Raw genomic sequence first — 25,474 nt, 5'->3', positions numbered from 1 at the left:
ATTTCATCATTTTTGTAGAGACTTTCATGCATGACAATGAAATTTACATGACAAGGGGAAATCCTCACAACATCACTAAGGGAAATCCCCAAAATATCACTGAGGGAAATTCCCATAATTACATCACTGAGCTTTTTTTTTTTACCTGTATCTCCATGGAGTGTATCTGGTTCATCAACACTCAAAAGGCTGGTGGTAGGAGAATTAGGGTCTGTGAGATCCAAACAGTATGTACAGATCTGTGGGAAATGAAAGCACATAACAATTAATAAAAGGGCCTTGATTTCTATCTACTCACTTAATACCACTAGGATAGTTTTTTATCACTTGAATTGAATTCAATTGAATATATTTATTGTCCAGAAAGGAAATTTGTTTCACATCAGGTTTACAAATTATTAAAAAGTGTATATAATAATAAAAAAAATATGAAATAATATAAAATAATATAGGATTTGTATAGCGCACATATCCACCTTGCTAGGTACTCAAGGCGCTCCTATATTACCCCGGCTAAGCTAGTCTACCGATTCTGGTGCCGCAGCTTTTTGAAGAATTACTTCCTGCTGGTACCCATTTACCTCACCTGGGTCGAGTGCAGCACAGTGTGGATACATTTTTTGCTGAAGGAAAACACGCCATGGCTAGGATTCGAACCCACGACCCTCTGAAAGGCGAGAGTCAGAACCACTAGACCATGACGCGCCCACATACACACATTGATAGAGTGATACAAAATTACAATTTACCCAGAGCGTTGAGACGCCTCATCGCTTCAACTCCCCACTGCTCACTCACTCAAACTGCCAGGACTTCTAACTTATCTCATCCAAGTCTTCATTTTCATCAGATTTGAAATCCTGTTAGGACTTCACCTTATATTACAAAAGATACTTGTCACTCTCATCTATATCAATCATGCCTTTGAATTTTAATCTCTATAACTCCACCATACCAACAGTCCTTTTTAGGACTAATCACAACCAAGTTTAAGTTGATCAATCAATATATAGCAAGACCAAGCATAAAAATATCAGGAACTATTTCTTGATCAAGCAGTCCTTGATATCAAAGAAATCAATCTTAAAAACTTGATCAATTTTGTTTACCTCTTTATGACCAGCTCCTGCCCCTGCTACTAAGGCTTGCTGTGCTACTGATTTATGGGTCAGCTGGGTACGGTCATCTTTCGTCCAATCACATTGAAGGAGGAAGCTCAGGACAGGTAGATGACCATGGTCAGCGGCATGGACCATAGCACAACGTCCGCTCTTGTCAGTATGGACAACCTAGTAAAAAAAAAAAGACAATGAACAGTTATTGAAATAACTTCCAAAATTCATACCAAATTGGAGGGTGAGATGTCCAAGGCACAGAATAATTACCAATAATTTCCAACATGCAAATTTATCTAGGACTTGACTGGTCTAAAATATCAAAGTCATCACTAACTTAAAATGATGCCAAAACCTAGAAATACCCAGAAACAGTTAAAAATAATATCTGGTTAATTTCCCATAATTACTTTTGCTCAATTTACTAGAGATTTATCCCATGCTTAATTTTTCATGCATTCTAACATATTGCATTATTTGTTTCATAGCTTACCTTAGACTTCTTAATAAATAACATCCTAACGATCTCTAGGTGTCCACCTGCCGCTGCATGACACAGGGCCGTCATTCCCCGATCACACTCAGCATCCACGTTGGCTCCAAACTCAAGCAACAATGATACCATCTCAGAATGGCCTTCTCTGGCAGCCACGCACAACACAGGAGCACAGTTCAGAACATCTGTCCGCTGGTTAGGGGAAGCCCCAGCTAGCAGCAACAATCGGCTAACCTATATAAGATAATTCAACAATGTAAAAGCCATGCATGAAAAAGGGTAGATGTAACGAGAAAAGAATTGCTTTCCTTGTTTGAATTTTAAAGCAGATGCCAATTTTAAGAGCTACTTATGGAACACAGACACAACTTTTTTGTAATCAATATCAGCGATTGCACTTATCTTTCAACTTGTCTATCCGCAGCTGTGGTGTTTAATATTAGACCACAAATAAAACTAGCTACCGTGAGTAACGGACTATAAACCGCACCCGTGGATTAACCGCACCCCCAACTTTGGACTAAAAAAAAAAAAAAAAAAAAAATCCTTCTCACATTTACATGCATATTTGAGGTACGAAGAAACAAAAACTAAGTTTAAGATTTCAAAGTATCCAAAGAGATTACGGGTATGCGGAAATCTGCTGTTCTTGATCAATTCATCAACAAATGTTAGCAAGAAAGAAAGGTCCCGACAATATTGGCCACTTACACAGTCACAGTGCACACACACAGCACTGCCGTTCTTGTATATTGCAACATACGATACGGTACCAGTACATCTTATCAAATTATGATCTGTGTCTTTCCCGGCGAAGGAGGAAGAAACATTCACATTTCTTGCATCACAACCTCACAATCACTTTCAGAATTTGTCTAGCATTCGATGTCTTGGCATGAATTTTGGATACGGGATTACAGGAAGGTTCAAGAAACAAAGAAATTTGCATTTTTTCAAGTTGTTTTTACGGCTTCGTGCCGTCTCTCTCTCGTGCGTGGTGTACATCTTATGAAAAGCAAACGGGAAAGAAAAAATAAGCTGGCGCGAAACGGGACTTTGGAGGGGAGGGGTTAAAATGAATAGCGCCAGCTTAAGTCGCACTATAACCACAATACAACGCAAGCTAGCTCAGCTCACTCAACTCTCGCTCAGCTGTGACAAATTTTTACCGAGTATGCTTGGCGTCTCTTTGAACTTAGCCAGGGAACTTCGCTGCTTTAAATCAAGAGTAAAGTCGAAATTAGTGTCATGAAGGTGGGTGCGCTTGTTATGGACAATATTTGATTAAGTTTCGTAATAATCGCTTCTCATTACCTGCGGCTCATACCCCTCTAAACGACATTGCCCTGGGCGGCTACGCCCGGCCACTCGAAGTGTTGTGAACTGGCAGACGTCTTACGTGTTCGGGAGGGGTTACGACGGGCTGGCTCAGACCCGTCACCATGGATAAACCGCACCCCGACTTTTGCTTCTATCCCGCCGAGAAAAAGGTGCGGTTAATAGACCGTTACTTACGGTACTTTCTATTTTGAATATAGATAACATATTATTTCAATTAATATATTTCATAATATGCCTGCGATCAACGTTCATTATCATGAGACCTTATGGGTCAAACAACTTACTTTTCCCTTTAAGACTTGTCTTAGTATCAATTAAATTCTATTATTTTGTTTTATCTTTACCTTGATATTAGGAAAGAAGATATTCCTCCTCATAACGAGACTAGCCGAGAGGTCTTCAGCGTTGAGCTTCATCCAGATTGCTTGCAGTTCTCTGGCTGTGAAGTGCCCCACAGGAAGGTGGCGTCCTACAGTCTTGTAGATATGAGCTTTCAGGATGTGATGACCTAGCTCGAACGACTGATCACGCCCAAGACGACGCCCTCTACGACTCAACCAGAACGCCATGGAGGCATGCCCACTCCTGAAAGAACAGTCAAAAAGCAATTATTACATTTTAAGGACATTGTTGTAACCATAATACTTGTATATCTGTGTAGAATGTGGAAGTGGCTATTTTGAAGACCTAAAAAAAATTCTGGTAGTCACCTTCAAACTGAATCCTATTTTAACTGGGCTCCTGCAGACCAAGTTTCTACTACAGGGGATCAATTTGGAGTCACCCACTTTCTGATCTTTGCCATGAAAGATCTGATCTATGTGAAATTTTGCAAAGACATTAAGACACATGTAAAGGATGTCTCTTTCTCCCTATCTCTCTCATTCTTTTCACCAACAATTTTTTAAATATCATTTTCACAATTTATATAAAATCTGACCTTGCCTATCCAGTCATCATTTAGCAAGACACCTCTATAGCCAGCTTCTCTCTTACATGTAATTGTTCTTCATCAATTTCTCCTGAAAGGCTTTATTTCTCAAATTCTCATTTCATTTTTATCCATCTCATAGTGATAGAACAATATTCAACTAGTTCCAACAATTACATCCATTAATCTACTATTCATTTTTTTACTGGAAATCCAGCAATAGTGTCATATTACATTGCCCTCATATGGGGGCAGTAGAATAGCAGGATGTGGGCTTCACCCCCCCCCCCCCCATCCTCATGAACACGCACATTTTCAGTAACCATGTACAAAAACACGAGAATTAAGATAAATTTGTGATTTTATGATCAGCCCCCCCCCCAAAAAAAAAAAAAATATTTGGCTGGAGTTCTCATGGGAGTGGGGTTAACTACTTGGCAATCATCATCTCATATACACATGCATCTCAATCTACAATATTAAAGAAATACACAAATGTTACCTCAAAACAGATGCATGTTATGCACCACAAACAAAGTCAATTACACTTAAATATAAAAAGGATATTACATGTGTATATAATGGTCCATCATTAAGAATCTTGCCATAGAACTTGTCTAAAGATAATCATGTGATAAAGTGTTGTTCCTCCATCAATCACCACTCAAGACGATGGAACATTTGTATGTTTTCTGATCACTTTAGCCCATATAGGCATAATGCATATTAAATTATTTTGAGTATGTGCATTCATTTCCCATCAATTTTTACTTGGTCCATCTTTCTCGATCACATGCAGTGCCGATGAGAGTCCTATGTAACATCACAATTACATTGCTCAAGAGAGATCAAGATGTGTGCACAGTTTACATATGCGCTATCATAAAAGTTTTGAAAATAATAAGTGCCCCTCGATTGTTTGGTTGATTCAGTTATTCATTACATCAAGGTGATGGTAAAATTCCTTTGTGATGTCCCAGTTACCTTGGCCAAGCAAAATATAGATGATTCAAACAGTTTCCATTTGCATAGTGGTAAAGCTGGCATCTTTAATGCATTTTTTAAAAGGAAATCCTATAGTACACCAAAATTATTCTTGTAGAGAAGTAAATGGTTTTCTTTCTAAATTTTATAGTTTATTTGTTTCAGATGTGGAACATAAAGCAATTAATCACCTCTTGCTTTCAGGTGACAAGACAAACTGTCACTTCCTCCACAAGCTGCAAGTACAAATTATTTTTCCTCCGCTTCTTTTGGAAAGATTGGAACATTAAGCTTGCCTCAAAAGTGATAGTTTGCCCATCACCTTCGCCAAAGGTCATTTCCTTACTTAATTTTAATTAAAAAAAAGTGCACACCTAGTTACAAAGAATGCGTATAGCATTTCATTTATTTGAATGCAGGATAAGAGCATTGCCGATTAAATGCCTTGCTCACGGGCATGTATAATCAGGCGCCTTAAGGCCACCGCACACCTTACGACCCGACTGGTCGGCGACTGGCTTGCGACTGAGTGAGGGGAGATGTGACGTCACGGCTCTTGTCAGCTTGTGCGTCGCAGACCGGTCAGAGACAAGTCGCAAGGAAAATCGGAAGGATTTGACATGTCGAATCCTTATGACTCGATCGCAAGCTCAATCTATCTTCCAGCCAATCAGACAGTAGAGTTGCACGACGCGTATATGATAAACAACGCGCATACGCAGTAGTAAGCGCACTTTCTCAGTTGCTATGCCAAAAAGCAAAAAGCGCATGCGTGAGTCGCAGATCGGATCGCAAGGTGTGCGGTGTCGAGGCTTATGACTACCTTGCGATTCATTTCCCCTCACTCAGTCGCAAGCCAGTCGCCGACCAGTCGGGTCGTAAGGTGTGCGGTGGCCTTTAGACAACTCGGCCACGGCACCTCCACAAAGGTCATTATCTGCTTATTATCAATCAACTTTCATCAATGGGAACATGCCTCAAAATAAATCACACCATCTTCAATGACTAGTTCTTGTAAGATGATGCTTGATGGAGAGTACTTTTTCAGTGTATAAAAGGGTCATGAATACATAACATGCTAGAGTGACAATACAGCCCTGTTACATAAAGCTTAGCGATTGATGATGGGGTTGATATCTATAAGTGAATTGAATTGAAATGATTACTGTGCATGATCAATTGTGAAAATAAGCCCATGATTAATCACTAAGCTTCATGATAACGGGGCTCAGGAAGATAGATGTTACAAGTCTACTACATTAAAAAAAAAGGCTATACCACAATGTCAATGTATAATCTATATCGGAAGCAGGGTTCTTAAGATATCAACAACTGGCCAATCGGGTAGAAAAGATAACATGAAGACAATGGAAAGGAAACAGAAGAGAATGCAAGTGTGCAATAAAACAATTATAATTAATGAAGAGACGAAGAGCATTGCAAGAAAGTTATGTTCAATCCTAAATCAAACATTGAAGTTCAAAATCAAGTGCAAGTCCTTTTATTAAACACACATCTGGGGCCCGTTGCATAAAACTTTTGCCATTAAAAAAACTCTGGTAAATAACAAAAACTCTGGCAAACAAAATTATGCCATTGAAAATTACACATTAAAAAAAATCAGTTTTTTTAAGGTAAAAGTTTTATGCAACGGGCCCCTGAAGTTGATTTGCTATTGCAACTCAACTTTCATGCAAAGCCTTAATAATTTTCTGACTTCTGCTTGATTAACGGTTGAACGGAAGTTCCTTGCAATGCTCGATAAGTGTTAGTTAGTAAAGACAAGCCTACCATGAACAAGACATAACAAGAGGAGATATCATGGTGACACAACATTTGATCCTGCGACAATTGCTCCGGGCTTTATGTCGTCAAAGATGTAGGGTTAGGGTTGGAAAAGGGTTTTATGAAAGGTTTAGGATAGGGTATTGTGTTAAGTCCAGAGACGAAGTTAGTCATGAGATAAGAGTGTGAAATTTACAGCAGAACAATTGTCGCCGGAGCAAATGTCATGGAATTGATATTATTGGGTAATGTTGAGATATCTAGATGCATGCAGAGGGTCACAGGCAATCACAGGCGAGTATATTACCTGTAATCACATATATAAGTAGGGAGAGTCCCTGCTTCACGGTTACTTGTTTCACCCCTACACAGAAAATGGTTGATTCCATGGGGTAAGGGGGGTAATAAATGTATATAAATGAAGAAAACAAAAGAAGCAAATACATGAGATATTCAAAATTAAATATAGCAAAAAGCAATGAAGCAAAGAAAATCATATGATTAAAGAAAAATAGTGGGGACGACAAGCACGGCATGATGTATATACAAGGATTTATTAAAAAGCTGATATATTTTGAATGAATATGAATAGAACATAAATATAAATAAAAGAATATAAATTATATGAATAGAGAAAGGTATTAAGAGTTATATATTCAATAGCAACAGCATGGGTGAGATATACAGGACGAAACATACACAACAAATGTTATTTCGTGACGGTTTTTTTAATGCTTGATAAAGAATTTTAGCAGCAGAGATACAGAACTAATGCAAAATAATATTGGATTAAAAGTACATTGACCTGTCAAATTCACAATGAATGTAAAGTAGGGGATTTCATGAAAGTTGTGAAGACTGACAAGTTTGTCATTCTCTGACAGTTACCATAGCAACAGTCAGAGACCAGGGGCCTGTTTCATAAAGTACTTGCAACTGTTGTAACTTTGCCATAATGGCAACTGCCATGGAAACAGGGCTCAGCAGCCAATCAGAATCAAGGTTACCATGGTAGTTGCTATAATGGCAAAGTTACAACAGTTGCAAGTCCTTTATGAAACGGGCCCCAGAGCTCTTCATCCATTCAAAGAATGAATAAGTTTGCCAGTACTGAAACTTTTATAAAGCATCAAAGGAGGGCAGCAGATGGATTCAAACAGGAAGGACTGTATGGACTCTCCAAGGCAATTGACATAATATAAGATATACAAGATATTTATTACAAGATATACAAGATATTTATTTTGTCTTCGCAAACATGATTACAAAGAAATTTGTTTTCCACTGGTGTAATATACATTAGACATGCATGAACAAAATCAAACAAAGAAACAAATAAGTTACACAGGTATGAAGCAAATACAACAAAACATTTGCAAAAGTTTGAGTCATCCAGAATACTTATCAAAATTATTAGCATTCAAATATTGTTATAATTATTATTGACACTATTATTATTATCATTATTATTGTTGCCATCATCATCACTACTATTGCTTTTATATGACTATTATCATTATCATGAAACTTTCCGGGATATCAGTACATAAGTTCATCATTTCGCTGGGAACAGAAGTTTATTTAACGTTGAGCTTGTGAATTGAATTTGTGGATAGAGTCGGGTATGAATGAATTTCTAAAACGGGAAAGGCGGGTTGGAGTGGGACGAAGTCTTATGCCAGAACGATTGAATGAGTAGTAATGATTAAGTGGATGAGAAGTGTCTTTCATAATTAAGCGGACTTTTCCTAAGATCTGATCTGTACAGTGGGATTCGATAGAGGCTAAATCTACTCCTATTATTCTTTGCGCTATTTTACGGGGCTTTTCCAGTTTCATCTTGTCATCTTTTGAGAGATTGCCAAATACACACAATACATTGAAGAGAAGGACACTTTTAATAACTGAATTATAGAACATAGTTAATATTGTGTTGTCAACATGGAAGGATTTTAACTTGCGGAGAAAGTACAACCTCTTGCTAGCCTTCCCATAAACCAACTGCGCGTTCTCCCTCCATGACAATTTGTCGTCTATTACTGTTCCCAAGTACTTATAGCTGCTGGTTTGTTCGATCACCTGATCATGAATGATTACATTCTCGTGCTCTGCACCATTTCGACGGAAGTCAATAACCATTTCCTTGGTTTTGGTTGTATTCAGTGTTAAGTAATGATCGTCGCACCAACGAATGAATTTGTCTACTTGTGAGAAATAATCGCTAACCTGATTCGACAATAAATAAAAGTCATGTATAGTCATATACAAATCTTAGAATTGTATTTTTTTCTTCAGATTATTGCTTCAAGCTTTAATTAAAAAAAAAAAAAAATTGTTCAAGACCATAATCTAACCTTTGTCAATGTTCTTGAGTGTAGTTGGCTTACTGATTGCGCCACACCAATCGAGCTGACTGATGTGTCGAAAATTAATCCACATCCTTACATTTTGTGTTTCCATGAACATTCATGAGACGTACTGACTAAATAAATCCAATTATATCGTCACTCTACGTCAATCACGTCGAAACCAAACTGGAGCCTATACAGTCCTTCCCTATTCAAACACACTACCCTCTGAATCCAAGGCGAGAGTCAGTCCCCTAAACCATGGCACAGAATGGTATCATCTTCGTTTTACATACCTGTGATCACAGAGGAACTTGGGATTGTCTCCATCGTCCCTCCTGATGAGCCACTCCCTGAAGGAAGGGTGGTAGAACATACGGTAGTTGTCTCGTCTGGGGCACAGGAACCCGCAGATCAGCTGGAGGCGCTGCTGGAACTCCTCCCATTGCATGTAGTCTTTAGTCAAACTGGCATTGGCAGCCTAGAAAACAGAGATGGGTATTATGTTGTAACATTGTCTATGTTTGGGAAAAAATAAACCTAAATTGAAATTGATTTGGTGATAAAGATAAACTTATTTCACTTAAAGCCATGTGTCTTAACATTTAAAGGATTGAGGATAGCTCAGAACTCCTTGTTTCAGAGTCATAACTGGGAATCTTCTTTCACCTAGAAATATTTCTCTACAGATTTACGAGACTGTTAGAAAATGTAGCCCAGTAGTTTCAGAGTAACTGTGGCTAGCAAAATTTGACAAAAGTTTCCAAGAGAAAAGATTTGATTTATAAGCTCAATTGTCATGCTAATCATCCACAATTGTGAGACAAGTATAACTGAACTAGTTTTCTTCACAATCAATCATGGACAATAATTTTTAGAAAGTTTCTTTTCAATCTCACCTGAAAGAGCAGTTCATCGCTGAGAGGATAGAGGGAAGCTAAAGCTACATTGAGAATTGGGGTGACCCTCTCAAAGGCTCGTATGGTAGGGAACTTGAGATTGCACTGTAGCAGGAAGATTTCAGAGAGGTTAATGGGTAACACCTTGTAGCTGGGACTCTTCATGACAAGGTAGCCTTGCTCTATCAGATCCAAGGTTAGCTTCAGGTATAAGAAACAACCACGGCTCAGCGATTGCAAGTGACTTCGGAACTTGGCGATCATCGACTGCTCCACTTTCCCATTGAGGGATACGTTAGTCCTTAATGTGTTGCTCAACTGCAACCTATGGCTGATGTAGAGCTCTGCATCCTTCTGGATGAACTCCGAGTTGGACACCTTGTCCAGGGATATCCTCTGGATAGGCATCATCTTGGTGAGTTCCGCAAATGAGCTTCGGACGGTGATGACCAGCTTCAGCCACTGCGGGAATCGGGACATGTGGCGTGCCAGGAACGAGGCGATGGTGTCCCCATAGTCCGATTTGTGAAACTCGGCGTCACTGAGGCCGTCGACGAGGATGAGGCAATTGTCCATTGGTATCTTTCCCTGAGCTTTGAGGAGACTGAGTGGTTCCAATATTCCCTTGATGAAGGCATCACTGGGGTTCTGGGTGCACTCTCTCAAGGTGAGGTGTGTCTGTAGCTGGGGTTCGTTCAGAAGCATCTCACGATAGACGCCGAGACACTGGACGAGCTGGGCGGCCATGTTGTGGATGAACTCCGGAACCATACATGTGATGCTGTTGTCAGCCTACAATTGAAAAGAAGAAAGTATGATTGTCTTTCAAACATCTTTCGCTATCTGATTTTCTTTATTCTTTTGAATTTGTATGCATTACTTCAATTTTCAATAAAGATACATCATCGCCTAGCTGGTAGAAAAATGGCGGGTTGCGCATTCGTGGTGATTTCCAATTCCTGTGTGGCTGGTATGAGGATGTTAGATCAAACACGCCCTGCCCAAAATGTACAGTGCATGAGAGAGTTGATGCTCTTCTGCCTGAATGGATTTGACATACAGTATATGTAAATTCTTACACCAGGGGTATAAATAATTTGAATTTCCAACCCACCTGACAGACATGGAAAGCAACTACTTGTGAGGCGAGTGACATGAGAGATTGTTCCGACTGTTGCCTTGCTCTTGTCATAGTACCACTACTGTTGTAGACGTTGCTCTGAGAAGTAGAGTTTGACACATCAGAATTGCCTGCAGGAAAACAACAAAGAATAATATTACAAGGTGAGCTAATATCATTCATGAAGAACTTGAAAGGATCTGTGGAACAAGACCGTAACAAGTACTGGAATTTGTAGCGAACCAAAATGCTTTAAATCCACTGAATTTGAACAATAACAAAATTATCACAACATCATATTATTACAATTTTACATACTGTATATTTTTCATTTCTCAATGGTGGACTACTCTTCCATCTTCAAGAATAGGGCTCCTTACTGAGGAGGTAAAGCTGCCCCTTCCATTAAAGATATCCATGGACAAAATCAAGCCAACCATTTTCAGTTATTTGTAAATCGTTCTTCTGTTGCATTATAATTTATCTCTGATATACAAGAAATAAAACCTCACTTGAACTTGAAATTCATTATAGCTTTACTCCAAAGCAGCGACATAACCGATGCCATCATACTTACTTGCTGCAGTGACATGAATATTGCTGTTAATGAGGAGACTACTAAGTGTACTCAGGGACACCATCTTGGCGATGACTGAAGTCTTTCCCATTCCTACATCACCTAGTATCCCTAGCCCCTTCAGCTTGGCCGCTAAGGTCGGGTCCTTGCCCAAGCAGCGCTCCATCTCTGGGAACAGCCACTCCCGTCCAACGAAGGCAGATTTCTGACTGAAGCCCGGAATCTCAAAAGTCATGGGACGCAGGAGTAAGTGCGTTGGTTTTAACGCTTGCATACGAGCTGAATAGAAGAAACATTTGAATCAAAGATTTACTGTCTGCATACACAGCTCTAGAAATAATGTTGAATATATGACCAATTCAGTTTGTATATTAAATACATAATCCACTTTATGCATTTTACAGAATTTTATAATTCATCATAGACAACGTTGCAAAAGAAAAAATATAACTTTTAAGATGATCTTTTCTGTGTTGTCCAACCACAACACCCAAATATCTGTCCGTGACAAAATGTGTTTAGCTCTTTGGAGAAACTTTGACCTTAGATTAATTTTTTTTTGTAAAATGAAAGCACACTGATATGACTAATTTGTGGAATTCTATTCTTTTGAAGTTGTCAAAGATAACAAATAGTAATGTCAAACCATTCCTCTATAGAAGTCAAGAAACCAATTTCTATCAACTCTTGTCTGTGACATTGAATATTGCATATGTGTGCAAGGTAATTAACCATGCCAAAAAAATACCACTATCATTTTGCACCCTTCACGATAAAACATAAAAATATGCAGCATATCTCATTGCTAGTTTTTTGTAGGCCTTCCAAATTTCTTTTCCCTCAAATTTCTGCCTTTTACAAAGTGACCAAGTCTAGAGCCATTTTATGGTAGAAAATACTGTACACGATATTAAGCACAACTGTTTATTATCTACAACAAATCAAGTAAAAAATGAATAAATAATATTTATTGTATCTCTATGTTTTAAAGGCCCAGGGCCCCGTTTCATAAAGAATTGTTATTACAAAAATTGCACAATTTCAATAAAAAGCTTACCATCAGCCAATCAAATTGATGGATTTCAGTAGCTTTAAACTACAATTGCAGATTTGTTATTATAACAAGTTTCATGAAATGGGCCCCAGATCAGGAGTACTTTTGAATCACTAGTAATCGTAACTGTAACAAATGTTTGTTTGTTTACACCTGTTGCCATGTGCTTATATCAACAAACCTGTGATTCACAAACAAAGATGAGCAATGATTTGTGACAACCATTCCACCATTGTAATCATAAACTCTTGATGTACATGTTGAAAATCTCAGTATGCCCTACTGTACTGTATAACCACAGCAAAATATCTATTGCAATTGCAGCTGAGAATGAAAGTAAAACACATACATGAGAGCAACTACCAGTGCTGAAATGAACATGAAGAAAAAAAGCTGGTACTTTGTGGCTTTTTTCGAATCATACCCTGGCTGTATCCAAAACAAAAATTAGTTTCCAAAATAAAGGTAAAGAAAGAATTTGCGTAAATGTGATAGATGCACCGCAAACCATAATATTTATGAAGCAGAAGTGAATAGCAAAAGTGAATTGCAAATATAGATGAGAAAGCAACTAGTAGTGACGGCATCATCGAACCATAGATCATTATCTGCACAAGTCTTATAACTCTTATTCCACCCATAAAGGTATAGAGTCTCTTTTAAGAGACATTTTCTTGCAGTTTCTCATCATCCTGTTTGCAAGCACATGGAATGTGATTAGAATGCAAAACATGTACTGAAAAAAAATTCCAGTTCCAGTGCAGTATATTGTGCTACTCCTGAAAAGGTTTTTTGGGGGGTATAATCAACTTTTCTTGGAACAAATCAAACCAAACATATACACAATATATACAATATATGTATTTAAAAATGATTGAGGTGATGTGTAAAACAAAAGGCAGAATACATGATCATCAGCAGGAACCCCAAGATAGAAGTAATGGAGTGGGGATGGGATAAAACCCTTTTGTGAATTCAGGCCAAAAGAGAAAGATTTGTACAAAGTACCTTTTGGCAACGTGATGATACCAACCTTTTATTCATGTTTTTTTTAATACTGTCAACACTGAAACCATTTTGTAAACACTTTTTGTTTTGGATATTACTGCTTATGAGAACTGGTCCATTGAACCAATAGTGTTGTCTTTATTCATAATACAACCAGTTTCACTTGAAACTGAATGATTGCTACCTTTAAAATCTGGACTGAGCTTATTGCCATTTTCCTTGTCTCTTAGTGACCTCCTAGTGAAAGTGCGTCGACCTTGAAGCAACGACATGTCATCTGTGGCTTCTGGACTGGAAGCAGAGGTTGCTATAGAAACCAAAGACCATGGGGGGAGGGCAAAGTAAAATCATGTGGAAAATTGAAGTGCTAAACAGTGAGGATTGTGAAAGATCAAAGCAAACAATTTTGAATGCTGACAATGAAAGGATATTTAAATCATGAAAGATGGACATACTGAACTCATGCACTGCAGAAAACATGTTAGCATGCTGTACACAAAAACTCACATAAAGCTTCATCTTAATTCACAATTTAAGGTTATTTTTTCCCCTTTTTCTTAACAATATACCACAATACAAGTAACATGCACACAATTTGATTTTGGAAAATAAGGCTTCTTTAAAAATCAAAATCCCTGCCCAATTCAATTTGGTCAGAATAAGAGCATGTTTACTTCTACATTATTTACATGCAATTAGAAGTTTGCATTTTAGTCTTATATAAAGTTTCTATGACTCGGATATAAATTAAAAAAATACATGTTAAAGACATTAAAATACATTGGCACTAAACCGTTTCCCTCACACAAATGTAATGAATATGCGCATGATTGAAATGCGTAATCTTCTAAAATGTGATACGAACAATATTTCGCACTTCATGCTCACAATACTGCAAATGACTAACAAAAACAAACAAAGCAAAATGTGACAAAATGGCTGCCAATTTTAGCTGTGCATGTGACGTAAACGAGCAAGGTGGAAGTGAATCACTTACTTGATGCAGAGCGCAACCTAGCCTGAGAGACAAGGGTGCCACGCCCACTGAGATGAACCTCTTGATTGGTGAAATTCACTCTTTCGGAAACCACAATAGGATCCTGCTTCTCCCCTGAGGAACTCTCCTGTGACCTCTCACCCTCATCAACGACCTCTGATCCTTGACCTGAACTCTCCGCGATATTGGACCTCTTATCGCTGGGTGCCATCGAGAGTTGACCATTCGGTAATGACTGCTGAGTGGCCAATTTGACCTGGGGTTGTTTGGTGGATTTTGGGCGAGGATTTGTCGAGGTTTGATGAGTCTTTGAGGTGCTTCTTGGTGCATGTCCTAGTCTAAACTGTTTGCCTACAAAGTGTGAAAGGAAAGAAGGTGTATTTCAATTAAAGCTGAAAATCATAGAACTTGTAACAAGACTATTTTCAGAGCATTTCCATCAATTAATGTCAGCAAAAAACTACTGAGATATATTTATGCAGTTTACTTAACTTATCTCATGTTATGTTTAAACTTTCAAACTTTCCATTGTGAAGTCATATAAATGGTGTTGCCATTATTTTGTTACATGATAATCATAATGTGGGAGGAAAAAAAGCAAAAGATAGTTCCAGAATTTCCCCAACCTTACACCTTTTTTCTCAGGCAATTACAGGAGCGGATCAAGCAGGATTAGACACAATAGTAAAGAGTGAACAACTATTGCGCACAAACAATTCTGGCCCTGAAATGGTATTGTATCCGACCAGAATAGATCTGCCTGTACATGACAGTATTAACTCTTTTACATTGTTACATTTGACAAAAGAAATATGAGAGCTTAATTACCTTCTATGTTGGCCATCACATCCCTTGGACTCGTAGGAGTTGGTGGGGCCTGCATAGATGACATATCATAACCTTCCATAGAGGATACGCTCGTGAACGATGTATCTCCTACAGAAGATGTAGTACTATTGAAGGAAATATTACTAGTATCAGCAGAGGAATCTAGAGAAGCTCCACGTTGATGACTGGTGTTCATGATCTTTCGAGGGTGGGCCATCTTTGGTTTGATCCTGTCCACACTCTGTTGCCGCATGTGACCCGACCCAGGTTTGTTAACATTATTTGTGCTCCTTACGTTGGAGTCGTTAGTTCCACCAGGTTTCTGCAAGTTTGGTGCGGTGTTACCATTAATCACCGCATCACCAGGTCTACCCTTCACCCCACCTTCTAGTAACTGTTGTAGTCTATTCTCCAGGCTAGGGCCACCTTCATTACCCGGGCTCTGGTAGCTAGCAGGACGACCCTGAGATCCTGTCTTTGGTGCTTGGCCTCTGTTGTTCTGCTTGCTACGGGACTCTAAGGTATTGGACCGCATGCCTGCAACCAGGCCAGTTCTGTTGTGGTTTGTACCATTGGCATAACCTGTCCCAGACTTCTGTTCTTGCTGTCTCTGTGAAGAGTTGTCCGAAGGCAGCTTCCCTACTCTATCCTGCATTCCTGGTAATGGTGATGGTTCTGACTGCTGCTGTTGCTGCTCGCCTCTGTTCTGACGTGAAGCAGTTGTTGGTATTGATTGCACTGTTGCGAATCTTTGGTCCGTCATTGTTTGAATTTTCCCTTGAACAACCCCATTCCCATGAGCCTGTTGTGGCTGTTGAAGATGTTGCTGTTGTTGTTGCTGTTGCAGACTGAATCTCTGCTGCTGCCATATATTCTGCTGCATTTGATGCATTTGATGGTGCTGTTGAAGCTGTTGCATTTGCTGCTTCTGCTGGAGGTACATTTGTTGATGAGTTTGCTGCATTTTTAGTTGATACTGCTGTTGCTGCATGTGCATTTGATGCATTTGCTGCTGTTGCTGCTGCTGCTGTTGTAGTTGCTGTAACTGTATTTGGTTTCTATGTGGTACTTGTTGCATTGGCACCTGCGGTGCTCCCTGAGATGGTACGTTAGTCACTTGTTGTTGTATATGTCTTCCACTGACAGCAGTAGTCCCTTCATTCAAGCCTGCTCCAGAACCTTTCCTCTCAGATCCCCTCCCACTTCCCCTACCAGTTTGACTGAAACCAGTCTGAGGGTTCTTCCCCCTCCCACTTCCTTTTCTACTATGATTAAAACCTGAAGGTGGATTTCCCCCTCGGCCACTCCCACGTCCTGTTTGGTTAAAGCCAGGCTGAGGAGGCTGTTGATTGTACTTAATCTGATTATCGTTTGGATGCCGAGGGACCTTTGATAGAGGTTCCCCGTCTCCATCTTGAGTTCTACTAGGATGCCCCGGTATGACTACCATTCCTCCAAGCATTGGATGTCTCTGCTGCTGCTGTTGGTTAAGGCTATGTGCCGTTTCCTTGCCCTGCGTCATCTTGGCATTGTGACCATCCCCTGCTGTGGTCACCCCCGTTCGAAGAGATGGATTGATGTTTTCCTGGTTAGGGTCTGGAAGCGCATTCCTTTGTTGAGGTTGTCTGGGTGGTGGTAGCTCTGGGGGCTCAGGACCGGTGGGAGGTGGCGGCGGTCCTGGAGGCAAGCCAGGTGGTGCGCTTCGAGGACCTTGACTGAAGAGAAACCCTAGCCTGTTGATAAGAGCTTCTGCAGCCTCTGCAGGGGCCGGCGGAGGAGTGCTGGTGTCCCCTGTGGATATCAGAATAACAGAAAATACATGAGAGCCAATCAAAAATATTCACTTTCACAAAATCATTTTTTATATTCCTACAGGGAAGATGAATAAATACTGGATGAGAGGTTCAATGTTGAGGATCAAAGATGGAATAACAAAAAAAGATAAACATAAATAGAACATAAATAGCTTTACTCATTAGCAAACCAACCCATATATGTTCCCGCATTATGAAAAGGCTTCAGGCTTCAAAAGAAAGCTGATAGTGAGAATATATTTAATGCAAAACAAAATAAAGGAAGAATATCTGATTGAATGCAACAAAACATGAAAGGAGAAAAAATACTTTACCATGGCACGAGTCACAGAGGCTGGCATTCTCTGGGATGTCCTCATAATCTGAATCAGTGCCAATATTTGATCCAGGTCCAACGGGTGGGGCGGCTGCAGGAGGAGGAGGAGGAATGAAGAATTTGGGGGGAGGGCCATCACAAGACTTGCTCAAGGGTAAATCTATATATAGAAGTTTGAGAGGTAAAATCATAGTAATGATGAAGGAAAACGCAAATCATAAATAGAGGAGTGAATAAATGAATGTAACGAGAGGATTCATGCAAAGGCTATTTTCATGATGCAGAATAGAGTTGTGTAACCAAATTCTGTGTGTACAGATTCTCATTTCAAAGCCTGACAAACATTGATTAATCCCAAACTCATGAAATATCAAATAGATACATTAATGAATAAATAAATATAAAATATATACATAAATAAATATACAAATACACATTTTTATACAAATCAACAAATCTTAAAGAGCATACAAAAGGATCTAGGATTCTCAGACATTTTGAAAACATCGACAAACTAATCATGATACTTAATCCAAATCATTCCAAAGTTCAATTACTCTTCTTCATTGGGATACCAAATATATGAAAAAGGTCATGGATAGATCAACAAAGATTTTAGAAAATCTGTCCAATTGGTGTGTTGTAAATGAATAAAATATTAATATGTGAACAAATTGAAACTCATCTTTTGTAAACAAAATGCAATTACATCATCACATCCAAATGCATACACAAGCCAAGTTTTAAGTCGATCGTTAATGATTATAATATTGAATGACTGGATATTCTACTTGAAATATTTGCAAATATTGGCACTTGCTGTAAAACTAATATAGGACTCCTGTGGTATCTTGTTGAAATTGTCTTACAACTGATGTGGTATTTTCCCAAAGCCCATCAAAACCTTTCATTCAGGATAGGAAATTTTTTGGGGCTATTTTTTTTCTTTTGCCACATTAGGGCAATTGCTGAATTATTGGGGTAATTTCTTGCACTTCAAGGGCTAATTTATTTGCTCAATGAGCAATTATGCTGTAAAAGCATATCTTATTATTATGCTGTATGTAGAGTATTGATGTTCTAAATGTTCTTGAATATTGTTTGTGGCAGATATCATGGCAAATTTAGAAAAGATGGTCACTCAAAGCATTCTATTTTGCAGATTTTAGGGGCGATCTTGGCACTGTCATGAGAGCGATATTTCCATCGCCTTCATGTATTTTTTTTCTAAATATCTACCTGTTCTATCTTGCTTCTGGATGGGGTATGAGGGTATAGGTGGTGTGTTTACAAGAGGCTCCTCAAAGAAACGCTTACTTCTTTGACCACTAGCGATTGAAACTGAAAAGAAAGATGAAATAAAGAACAATTTAAAATATAAATCCTATAAAATATTGTTCCGGTTGATAAAATTTGCAAGGAAAACAAGTCATTCATTTTTGGTGAGGAAAATTAAGAAAACATTGATTTTAAAGTTTAAATAAGTTTTGCCCCATAATGACACTGAGATATACTTCAGTCTGAGTGAGTTATAAGTCTGATGAGAGAATATAAAAGCTTCCATTTCTCTGACACCAAATCTATTGTGGGAGCCCTAATATTCCAAAGATTTACAACTGTGGCCCATGAACTCTTTGTGTGAAGTGTATTAAAAGTTGTTTTTAATACTTTCTTTTTAAAAAGCAAAATCTCATCAGTAGTGATAGTTTGCCCCACCTTAACCAAGCATAATTATTTCTCTCCCATATAAAATCTGTGGATCGCCATAATCAGGCTTTTGTATATTTTCAACCAAGAAAAGTATTTAATAAATTGCACATGAATGCCTTGCACAAATACTTTAGAGAAGTGAACATCAAGGATACGCAATTTGTCCTTTAAGAAAAGGATACTCCAGCTACATTGAGGACTATAAGCTGAAGAGGAATAGGAAAGAAAACAGATATTTCCTACAAATAACTGCCATAGACAGAGGAAAATTTATTACCTACGCAGTCTGATGTTATTAATAAACAAAGATTTATTTTCCTGCTGGTGGAGAGGGAGAAAGTAGGGTGGATGCTACTGATACACTTGATCAGGGGAGGTAGGTTGTTTCAAAAAGCCTACTGCAACTGCTGCAAGTTATGCTGACGTGCCAACATGCATATGAGTTTTATTAAATGTGTTATCTTATTCTTTGATGATACGTGGTATAATGTACGTCACAAACTACATAAAGCCGGGAATTTAAATTCAATTTTTAGTCAGACTAATCTTTGTGAAAAACTTCTTATTTTTCCTTTTCCCCCCGTAAAATAATGTAGGAAATGGTTTGATTCCTCATGGAAACTGCAGAATCACCATGACTATAATTTATTGTGATTCGATAGAGATTCTTTTTTATCATCAAAACTATCAACATTGATATTTCCATAGTAAATTACAAAAGAAACAGTGAATGAGTGATGTACAATACCAGCTCCTTCTTTGCATACAGGCAAGGATACGCTTCAAATTGTTTTTACACAAAGTTTAATTCTTTTACTTTCTTATTTTATATCCGATTTAGATGAAATTGTACATTATGCTTGTTTGATTTTTTTTTCTTTTATTCAAATAAAATCATTGTTGCAGTGGATTTGGACTTTAACACAAGAACATAAACTCTTTCTTCGATACATGCATTCATAAGCACCTTAAAATAATAGATCTAATTGTGAACTACCTTAAAATTGACGATGACAAAAATGAAAGGAAGAATGGAGTATGAAGGGTAGATACTTTCGATAGATTATTGACATTTTATCATTTCCTGATCAAAATGTCTTGATGAAACTGCATTAGAAAAAAAAAACCACACAAAAACAAACTCTCCTTCTCAGAAGGTTAGTTTCTCGTAAATTGGCAATATCTCAAATAATGGCATCGATATTGCTGGCATTATCCTACTCAGGATGCTTCCTACAGCATCGCACTCATATTTGCCTCCCTCTTTTACGTAAGCAGCCCTTCCATAAAAACATCTAATGAATGCAATTTTAGCTGACCTGAATAACAAGGAGGGCTAGGCTATCTACTATTTCCCTGGGTATATAGCTAAAGAGGTATCGGCTCCATGACTTCAATACATAGGCGTGTCTCCTCGAAAAATGTCAGCGACAATATCGTAAAGAGTTTCATGAATAGAAAGTTGTTGCATAATGGGTGCATAAGAATGTGTGAGGTAATGGAATCTCTATTCATCAAATATTCCTTTATTTATGTTAATGTTTATTCTATTTTTCACGAACATACATGTACAACAAGGTACAATGACATGGCAGCAAATCTCTAAAGGAAACATATAACATATAAACAACAACCAATGCCTCAGAATTACCCAAGTAAAATATTATTGCTGTTCTCCTTATTGGTTGTTGAAATACAAATTTATACAAATTCACTCTCTAGATTAACAAATGATTGTAACATTTTGTACTTAAATTACATACACGTACAATGTGTAGTTATGCTTCAAAAACTGATTGTATTTTTTGTGGTACATGGCCTGGAAGGAACTTGAATTACACCCTTAAAGAGTGTTGTTACTCAAGGCACATTTCCATTAGCCCTTGTTTACAAAATACAGTATTGCACTATTTCTAATGAAGACGCAATCTATTCCCCCTGCTTCACCGCGGCCACACTGATCAGGTGCTCTGGGATTCATTCCTACTGGGTACCCACTTACTACACCTGGGTGGAGAGTGGCAAATATAGATAAACTTATTTACGTCAATAACTTGGATTATCTGCCTGATTTGCAAGTCGGTATTAACTTGCGCTTAACCCGAATAGGATTAACCTGAATAGGATTAAGCACACTCGGGCTAATGGGGAACCACCTAGTCATCATCAGCTCGCTGAGCTCTGTAGGGGGATGAATTATTTCTTACTAACCCCCCATATCATATCTGATGAAAACTTAATGAGAAGGTCTCCACACGCTGATGAGCTTCAAATCAAATTGGTTGAAGTGTACTCTAGGCATCCATGCATACTTAGCATAATTTGGGAACAGGGATGAGGGCTTGTACCCATCCTTGTTTTGCGCTAGAATATCATCATATCATAAAGCCATTGCATACAATATTCATTTTGGATGGCGATGCATGGACATAGTAATCTGTGTTTTGTCTTTAACTGTAGATGGATGTAGCAGGAAGAACATATCAAAACTGAAACTCACTATCAATTACCATATTGTTGTTTATTAAACTCATCAATAAAAGCAAAACCCCATCCATTTAATTTCTGTCTCTCAATAGACACTAGTAAACTCACAATTCATTTCCATTCTATATTCAAATGCGTAAGAAAAGAACAAAGATGATAATTTGGGAAAATCCATGTGAACGTTGAATGTCAAGCACCCGTATCGCTGTATTTATGCTTTTTTTCATATATATATATATATGATCTGTAAAATATCTACTACAGGTTCATATATGACAACCTTTAAAACTGAAAAATCTTACTAAAACAAAGAAAAAGTCTGATCTACATGTAGAGTCTATAAAACCCTTAAAGTATACTGCCCATATTTAAAAAAAATCTGATTATTGCTTTCATTTTATTAGTTTGAATGAAAAAAATCTTACTAAATCTGATAAAATCTTACTGGTTGGCAGTTCTATTCAGCAAAAGCTACAAATTGATTTAAAAATAAAATACCATTATTATCATTATTTTATATCTTTTATCACAAACAAATAGGGGTTTTGAGAAAGAGACTAATCTCTGTTGAGCTATGCAAAAGCTAATTGAACTCATCAATCAGCCTCAGGGGAGAGCCATGTTGTGAATCGTTGACAGAGACATAAACACTGAAAATCCCTATTTCCAATAACGCTGGCTCCCCTTACTTATCGATTCTACTCACTCAGGTCTTTGATCTTACGGTATGACTAAGTCATGGAAATCTTTGAAAAAAGAGTGCAACAGTTATCCTTCAAACGACAACAAATGCATTCCGGAATGCACACCATTCTTTTGTAAGTTTGCTCAATATGGCAAACATTTTTAAAAAACCGGGCAGCAATTCTCACGTGCTTTGAATATTTCTGTGGGAAATCTTACAAACAGTTCACATTTTGATATATTTTGTCAGACAGAAGGAACATCTTTAGAAGAGCATTTCATGACTGACAAAAGAAGTCGTCTGATCGGCTCACAACAAATTTGTCAGGTTAAATCACTGACGATTTCTTTCATGAAAGACTCCCTACATCTATTGAAATCCCGTGACATACACAATTTTTCTCCACAAGTAAACTTCAAAGCAAAAGTTGAGTTGTCACAGTGAATGCCCCCCCAATCAAATTACCCTGGCGCCGACCCAGATCAGGACGTAAAGTGATGAGATCACATTTGTTACATAACCTTTCGGCACATTAGGACTATAGGTCAGATCAGGTTATGAGCAAGTACAAGTTTTAAGTTCATTGAACAGGAGTAAAAATCTGGTTTGCTTGCTAATGCCAGTGACCCATCATCCCCTACTCAGGGAATCATTACAATATCTTCATTTCCCCAGGCAACCTTTTAAGAGCTAAAATCACCATGGAAACCTATTACATACCGCTTCATCTCAGAGATATTATCCTTATTCACAATGAAAAGAATTCCCATCATATCTTCCTATATGAACAGTCATGAGAATCCCCGCTTTCCCCTACTCCCCCCCCCCCATGATTCTCTGGCTTGACACACAAAAACCTGAATCACATTTCCAATTTTCCATGCAAACAAAAGTACTTTCCTTTAATAGCATGACTGCTCATTTAAACCCACTCAACCCCTTTAGAAATGAAAAGCAGATGCAGAATGAGTTAGATGGTCACAAGAAGAGCTCTGCTTATTTTCTTTATTTTTTCCTCTTTTCTTTCATCTTTTCGAATTTCAGATTCTTATACTTAAGGTCTAATACAATTTGTTTGCATTCTGCATTTCACTTTTTTGTTACTTTTTAGTGTATCTTTTGTAAATATGTATATCTGTACTTTGGTTATTTACTCAAATTTTTTGTTTGCTTGTTCTATGATGTTTTAAATGATTGCTAATGTAAGTTTATAACATTCTGGTGGCCTATGGCCCACAAGCTAAGCTTCTTAGTAGGTCACCACGTTTCATTTCCATCTTTTCTCATGGGTGTTACTAATGTTCCATAAAAAGTAGTGCATGTATTATGTATATTATCCTGTATTTACTTTTGTTCTTTGCTATTTACTTGTATTGCAATGATTTACTGTTCTGTTTAATATCGGAATTGAAACGAAATAAAGATTCATTCATTCATTCAAGAAATCCCCCCATGATCTTCTGGCTTGAGGCATAAAAAAAACCTGAATCACAATCCCATGCAGTCAAAAGCACTTTTCTATACAGACTGCTCATTTATACCCACTCAACCCCTCTAGAAATGAAAAGTAGATGCAGAATGAAAAATTGACGAGGGAAAAAGGGTCCAGGAAACAAAACGATGCAAATCAAATCGGAAGGCCAGATGCGTGAGTCACACTCCAGCCACTGACCTGCAGAGGAGGATCTATCCCTCATGAATAGCAGAAATTGGAATCCAATGTATACTACCTGTATTTGATTTGCCTTCACACAGCGGAAGTCTTTACCCATTCACAAGAACGTGTTGGAGTGGGTACAGATGTAAACTTTGTAATTCATGATTTTCGATTCCTCCCCCTTGGGAATGATCTTCGTGCAAATTCCTGCACCAGAGCAAACTGGTATCCTGGAGCAACAGATCGCATACACTAGATGACATCTGAATGGTTGCTAATATTTTATAGGTGCACTCAAGTGGTTTTCTTGAACAAAAGTGGTAATGACAAATCTACTAAAATGTACATGTATGAATATATTTTAAAAAAATATGTGCCCACTGATTTTAATAGAAAATGGGTACCAGTAAACATTTATGATGACAAAATGGGCATGGCATTCCAACCATGTGTCTGGTCTTTTTCCAAGCTTTAATAATTCCGTCCTACAAGTGCCTATCGGTGTTGGTGACCTTCAGCGCAATCATTTTTCAGCTATTACAGATTTCATGATTCCATAGTCAGGTTTATATCTAGATCGATCATGTACAGTGACAATTAACCTTAATTTTTTAAAAATCCTCATAAAATCATTGTCTCCTACAACATGAAAGGACTTATTTAGCTTTAAACTAAAATCAAGGAGAAACTTGGACCCCAGATTAATATGCAAATATAAAAAATAAACCTGTATTTAAGTATTCAAGCCATTTTAACTAATTTCAAGATGTACCAAGTTCTGTGCTTCATTTTTTTTCTGTTTGACCCAGCCTTGTCATCATATAATCCTACCTTTGATTCTCACAAAACAGCCAAACTTGGAAATACCAGATTGCCAAAAACTTTTTAACAGGCTATCAAACTGAATAGTACCCATAAAGCACATACCAATAAATTCCAAGAAATAAACGTCCAGTTAACAACAATACCGATAAAGCTACCATACAGGAACATGGGAGCAAAACGTTGTTAGATTAAACGGATATTGATTGTGATGTATAGCAATCAGTCAATTATAATACCATTTGCTTAGAACTATTCTCTGCGATATCAAACGAAGAAAAATATCAATTGATGACTCAAGGATGAGGCATACGATATCACTCAGAATGCTAGACATGTAGTTGATCGAAAGGAAATAAAGCTAAAAACGGTTGCCATTTTTTAAATTCAAATATGTTGTATATGGAAAGAGACGCACATACAAGGGGAACGGGGAGACAAGTCCCCTCCCCCCTTGGAAATTATAATTTTGTACAGTGGCATATCGAAGAGGGTCATTC

General features: G+C 37.9%; 1 protein-coding gene across 1 annotated transcript in view; it reads right to left on the bottom strand.

The window, feature by feature from the left end:
* Positions 1–21,836, bottom strand: part of LOC129255703 (protein TANC1-like) — a 37,702-nt gene extending 15,866 nt beyond the window's left edge. The window contains exons 1-14 of the mRNA XM_064095957.1: positions 21,824–21,836; positions 18,853–18,954; positions 17,612–17,773; positions 15,484–17,274; positions 14,656–15,006; positions 13,843–13,965; positions 11,597–11,875; positions 11,014–11,150; positions 9,900–10,691; positions 9,297–9,481; positions 3,297–3,537; positions 1,609–1,845; positions 1,110–1,289; positions 146–239 (exon numbers count right to left, since the gene is read on the bottom strand). Of these exons, the coding sequence (XP_063952027.1) occupies positions 146–239; positions 1,110–1,289; positions 1,609–1,845; positions 3,297–3,537; positions 9,297–9,481; positions 9,900–10,691; positions 11,014–11,150; positions 11,597–11,875; positions 13,843–13,965; positions 14,656–15,006; positions 15,484–17,274; positions 17,612–17,773; positions 18,853–18,954; positions 21,824–21,836 (4,687 nt within the window). The remainder of the gene's footprint in view (positions 1–145; positions 240–1,109; positions 1,290–1,608; positions 1,846–3,296; positions 3,538–9,296; positions 9,482–9,899; positions 10,692–11,013; positions 11,151–11,596; positions 11,876–13,842; positions 13,966–14,655; positions 15,007–15,483; positions 17,275–17,611; positions 17,774–18,852; positions 18,955–21,823) is intronic.
* Between the last annotated feature and the right edge of the window lie 3,638 nt (positions 21,837–25,474).

Source organism: Lytechinus pictus, chromosome 3 (genome assembly GCF_037042905.1).
Source record: "Lytechinus pictus isolate F3 Inbred chromosome 3, Lp3.0, whole genome shotgun sequence".
NCBI lineage: Eukaryota > Metazoa > Echinodermata > Echinoidea > Temnopleuroida > Toxopneustidae > Lytechinus > Lytechinus pictus.
This window is presented reverse-complemented; position numbering and strand designations above follow the sequence as displayed.